At 41.2% G+C, this 6,068-nt stretch overlaps 1 protein-coding gene across 1 annotated transcript; it reads right to left on the minus strand.

Moving 5' to 3' along the window:
* Positions 1-2,983: 2,983 nt before the first annotated feature.
* On the minus strand, positions 2,984-4,564 carry LOC135152197 (uncharacterized). The gene has a single exon (XM_064092033.1). It carries the CDS (start codon positions 4,562-4,564, stop codon positions 2,984-2,986), a length of 1,581 nt encoding a protein of 526 aa, XP_063948103.1.
* Between the last annotated feature and the right edge of the window lie 1,504 nt (positions 4,565-6,068).

Consider the following 6,068-nt stretch of genomic DNA (forward strand, 5'->3'; position numbering starts at 1 on the left):
GATATTTCTCACACATATCACTTTCTAACTCCCAAGTTGATTCTTCAACTTTTGGGTTTCTCCACAACACTCTCACTATTTTCACCACTTTACTCCTTAACACTTTCTCCTTCCTATCTAAAATCTCTATTGGATTCTCAACATAAGACAAATCTGCCTGAAGTTCTACTGGCTCGTATTCTATCACATGCCTAGAATCTGGATGATACTTCTTAAGCATTGACACATGAAAGACGTTATGAATATGCTCCATATGTGGTGGTAATGCCAACTCATAAGCTACTTTACCCACGCGCCTCAAGATCTCGAATGGTCCGACGTATCTGGGACTTAACTTTCCTTTCTTACCAAATCGGGATAGTCCTTTCCATGGCGAAATCTTCAGTAATACAGGTTCTCCTTCTTCAAATTCCATATCCTTTCTGGCTTGATCCGCGTACTTTCTCTGACGATTCCGTGCTGAAATCAGTCTTCTTTGAATGGTTTCAATCACTTATTTCGTCTGCTGAACTAGTTCTGGCCCAAGTAGTTTGCGTTCTCCTACTTCATCCCAACACACGGGTGAGCGACATTTACGTCCATAAAGAGCTTCATAAGGAGGCATTCAGATGCTTGCATGATAGCTGTTGTTGTATGAGTATTCCACTAACGGTAGATGCTCGTCCCAGTTGCCTTTAAAATCGATAGCACAGACACGTAGCATATCCTCGATCGTTTGAATAGTCCTTTCGCTCTGACCATCAGTTTGTGGATGATAAGCAGTGCTCATATTCAGTCTGGTGCCCAAGCATTCCTGAAAGCTCTTCCAGAATCTCGAGTTGAATCGTGGATCTCGATCGGATACAATGGAGACTGGAACTCCGTGACGAACGACGATCTCCTTCAGATACATATGGACTAACTTGTCTAATGAGAATCTTTCGTTAATGGGAAGGAAATGAGCTGACTTAGTTAGTCTATCTACAATAACCCATATGGCATCGTGATTTGCCCTCGTTCTAGGTAATCCAACTATAAAATCCATCGCAATATGCTCCCATTTCCACTCTGGAATCTCTAGGGGTTGTAACAATCCACTCGGTCGCTGGTGTTCTGCCTTCACTCTTTGACACGTATAACATTTACTTACCCACTCTGCAATCTCTTTCTTCATATCTGGCCACCAATAATTCTCTTTCAAATCTCTATACATCTTAGTGCTCCCGGGGTGGATTGAATAAGCGGAACTATGTGCTTCACTTAAAACTTCATCTTTCAGCTCCTGTACTGGTGGAATCCATATTCTAGAAGAAAATCTTAGAATACATTGATCATCTTTCTGGGTACAAAGTTCTTCCCCTACTAAATTATTAACATCCTGTTCCATTACGGTCTCTTGACATTTCCTTATCTTTTCTAGTAACTCTGGTTGAAAAATCATTGTATATAATCCAGCTTCTGACGGTTCACTTACTCTAACTTCTATTTCCAGCTTTTCGAATTCTCTATATATTTCCTTGGGTAACGTCAACACATTCAGTCTTTCTTTCCTGCTCAAAGCATCTGCCACTACATTTGCCTTTCCAGGGTGATAATTAATGGTGCAATCATAATCCTTTATTAATTCTAACCACCTTCTCTGCCTCATATTAAGCTCCTTCTGCATAAAGATATACTTCAGACTCTTATGATCTGTGTAGATTTCACACTTTTCTCCATATAAATAATGTCTCCAAATCTTCAATGCAAACACTATGGCTGCTAACTCTAAATCATGTGTAGGATACTTCTGCTCATGGGGTTTGAGTTGTCTGGATGCATAAGCAATGACTTTGTCATGTTGCATCAACACACAACCCAATCCCTTATGAGAAGCATCACTATAAATTACAAAATTCCCTTGCTCATCTGGAAGTGATAACACTGGGGCTGATACTAACCTTTTCTTCAATTCCTGGAAACTTTCTTCACACTTTTTAGTCCACACAAACTTTTCTTCTTTCCGGGTAAGCCTCGTCATTGGTACAGCAATCCTTGAGAAATCTTGAACAAATCTTCTATAATAACCTGCCAAACCCAAGAAACTTCTAACTTCTGTTGGTGTCCTTGGCCTTTCCCAATTCATAATTGCCTCAATCTTGGAGGGATCTACTTTAATTCCTTCTTTACTGACTATATGACCTAGAAATTGAACCTCTTGTAACCAGAATTCACACTTTGAAAACTTAGCATACAACTTCTCTCTTCTCAATGTCTCTAAATCCATCCTTAAGTGGGTTGCATGGTCCTCCGTGGTTTTTGAATAAATCAAAATATCATCTATGAAAACAATCACAAATTTATCCAAATATGGTTTAAAGACTCTGTTCATTAAATCCATAAAAGCTGCGGGGGCATTGGTTAATCCAAAGGCCATCACTAAAAACTCATAGTGGCCATATCGGGTTCTAAAAGCTGTTTTAGGTATATCTTCTTGTTTAATCTTTAGCTGATGGTATCCCGATCTTAAATCAATCTTCGAAAAACATCTCGCTCCCTTCAATTGATCAAACACATCATCTATACGGGGTAATGGATATCTATTCTTAATAGTTAGCTTATTAAGTTCCCGGTAATCAATACATAACCTCATACTACCATCTTTCTTCTTCACAAACAACACTGGTGCTCCCCACGGAGATACACTGGGTCTAATCACTCCCTTCTCTAACAAATCTTGTAACTGGGTTGCCAATTCCTTCATTTCTACTGGGGCCATTCTATATGGGGCTTTAGATACTGGTTCGGTTCTAGGTGCTAAATCTATTGCAAATTCAATTTCTCTATCTGGAGGTAATCCGGGTAACTCATCTGGAAATACATCTAGGAACTCGTTTACTACAGGAATATCTTCAAGCTTCACAAGTTCTCGACTCTGATCAGTTACATATGCTATATAAGCTTCACAGCCTTGACGTAACAATCTCTTCGTTTGAATCATAGTCAAAAACTTCTTTACCTGTTTCTACCCTCGAAATACTATCGTCTTCTCATTCGGTGTTTTTAACATAACCTTTTTACTACGACAATCTATCTGAGCATTATGCTTCGATAACCAATCCATCCCTAAAATAACATCAAACTCTCCCAACTTGAAAGGTATCAAGTCGGCACGAAAGTTATTTCCTAAGATCTCAACTTCACAATCCCTATAAACTTGGCTAACAGGGACACGTTCCTGATTAGCCAACTCTATATTCATAATCTCATTAAGCAATTCTATAGGATAATTCAACTTAGGCACAAAATCTTCAGAAATAAACGATCTAGTAGCTCCAGAATCAATCAAGACCTTGGCACATAAAGAATTCACAGTAAGCGTACCTGCCACTACATCTGCATCCTGAACTGCATCCCTCATAGTCATGTTGTAGGTTCTGGCTTTGGGAACTTCTGGGACTACTGGAGTGGATCCCATAATTCTAAGTGTAGGGTTACCTGGAGCTGGTACTTTGCAATCCTTCACCATATGTCCTGGTTTTCCACACCTAAAACATGTTATTCCAGCTGCTGGAGTCCTATTGGGTTGGTTCCTTGCTGGTTGGTCTCGAATCATTGGGTTTCGTGCTGGTGGGTTCTGACATTCCCTAGAATAGTGTCCCTTCTGGTTACACTTATAACACACCACATTCAATCTATTACAGATTCCCCCGTGTCTCTTTCCACATATCTGGCACTCCGGCAGTGGAGGCCTTGGTTGATTTCCAATAGCTGGACGGTTACCTTGTCCATTACCGCCTACATCTGGCTTCTTAAAAATGGGATTTCTCCCCTGCTGAAATTTCCCTTTCTTCGGGTTAAAGTTCTGAAACCTTCCCTGCTGAAACTGTCCCTCATGATGCTCTGGCTTACGCTTCTTTCCCTCTTTCTCTTTCTGAGACATTTCGCTTTCCGTTTCTGCTATCATTGCCTTCTGAACTACAGCTGCATAAGTATCTAATTCCAATATGGCTAGTTTTCCCCTGATCCATGCTTTTAACCCCTGTTGGAATCTCTTAGCTCTTTTCCTGTCGGTATCTACATAGGTAGGAACAAACCTAGCCAACTCAGCAAACTTTTTCTCATACTCAGCCACTGACATATCCCCTTGCTTCAATTCTAAAAACTGTAACTCCATTCGATCCTGGAGAAATTGAGGAAAGTATTTCTCCAAAAACAACTCCTTAAACCTATCCCAAGTAACATCCTCTGTCCCTTCCATTGCTCTCACAGACTCCCACCAATAGGTGGCCTCCTCTTTCAAATAATAACTAGCAAACTCAGTCTTCTGCTCATCTCTCACTTTAACCAACATAAATGCCTTTTCAATTTCCTTCAACCATATCCTAGCCTCAATAGGGTCCGCTGAACCCTTAAACTCTGGGGGATTAACAGACTGAAAGTTTTTGAAAGTAACCTGGGGATTAGCCTGCCTTTCCTGCTGTTGAGTCAGGTTGGCAGTCTGTTGGGCCAAGATCTGAAGAATCTGGGCCATTGTAGGTTCTGGATTATTATTATCATTGTTACCATCACGGTTGTTTGCACGGTTTTGTCTTCTGGGAGGCATAGCTCTGTAAAGAAACAAGCAATTTATTTAATCTCTAAAACCTTTAACAATCGTTTTTAGAAAACAGAATATTTCTTTTTGAAAACATTTTTAAAAATTTAATTAAATAAATCACATGCTTCTTTACAGAACAGAATGATGAAGAAAGAAACAAGGTTTATATCAGGTACAGTTGGCAAGATAAATAAAACAAGTGCAATAAGTAAAGTAAGTAAAACAGGTGCAATAAGGTAAAAGACAATATGAAAAGGAAAGTTCTGATATATATAAAGAGCTGGGGGTACATCAGCGCAAACGCTTGTCAAAAGTAAAGCAGAACATCCAACCTACACACTAGTCAGCACCGCTAGTCTATACAGGGTCAAAACTGGCTGACGATATACTACACACTACACACTACACACTAATGTACATGGTACCACCACTATGTAACTACCACTGTCTAACTCCAAGGAAAAGTAGGACCTCCAAGCTTGTCCAACTCCTTCATCATCCATATGGCCCACTCTACTAGATCACCGTAGGTACCCTGATCTTCAGCTGCGGCACTAAGCTTTGCCCTTGCGATCTCCCTGACGGTCACAATCTCCTGCCTCAGCTCTCGCTCAGCTCTACCAGGGTCCATCATCTGGATAACGCGCTCTAACTCCCTAATCTGCCCAAGAAGATATTGGCGCTCCATCCTCATCGCCTCATACTCATGGTAAGGAACAGGGTGCTGTGCGGTACGGAAGGAGGTATGAACAGAAGAACCTCGGGTGGAACTGGGGGTACTGGGTGGGGGTCCAGGTATGAAAGGCCTAGCACGAGAGGTCGAGGCTATGTCTCTGGGAGGAACTACTGCTGCTGCAGCCAACACCTCCTCCAAAGTGGGTGGGACAGGAGGGCGAGGCTCTGGTATTTGAGGGTGTGGGGGTCCACTAACAGTGGTGTCTGAATGCTGGGGATATGGGGGAATGATAGGGTCTGACATCGTGAATACCTGAAAGTCATGAGATAACGCATACATAAGAATCTCTGATAATAAGAATACCTGTCAGTCACCATTACTCGCCCCTCAACGTTCTATCTACCTATCACTCACTTCTAATCTTAATTCCTCTACCCAACCCGATAATCTAGGCTTGTTTCATTGACTCATAACCTGTCGCTCTGATACCAACCTGAGACACCCTCCAAATCCGGGTCATAGACTTGGGGGTCACACACAACAATATAAACCTGTAAACCATAATAATATATGCATTGACCCTAAACATCCACGGATCGCTCCAGGTTATAGTATGAAACAAGCCACAACTTAAGTCATATTACAATACGTCAAATCCCAATCCATATCTTACAACTTACAAACATAAAACGCAGTGCTTACAGACAACGATACTCAAAAGTTTATAATATCAGCAACTCCTAGCAAGGCTTTCCAACACTCATCCTGATACCTTAGCTTGATGGCTAGCCTGTGGGTCCTCGCTAAGAGTAGTCTCTTTCTTCACTGGAAAAG

Source organism: Daucus carota, chromosome 4 (assembly GCF_001625215.2).
Source record: "Daucus carota subsp. sativus chromosome 4, DH1 v3.0, whole genome shotgun sequence".
NCBI classification, from domain to species: domain Eukaryota; kingdom Viridiplantae; phylum Streptophyta; class Magnoliopsida; order Apiales; family Apiaceae; genus Daucus; species Daucus carota.

Bases quoted from the DNA above. Each gene is read 5' to 3' on its own strand.
- LOC135152197 (XM_064092033.1), bottom strand. From the start codon at position 4,564: ATGCCTCCCAGAAGACAAAACCGTGCAAACAACCGTGATGGTAACAAT.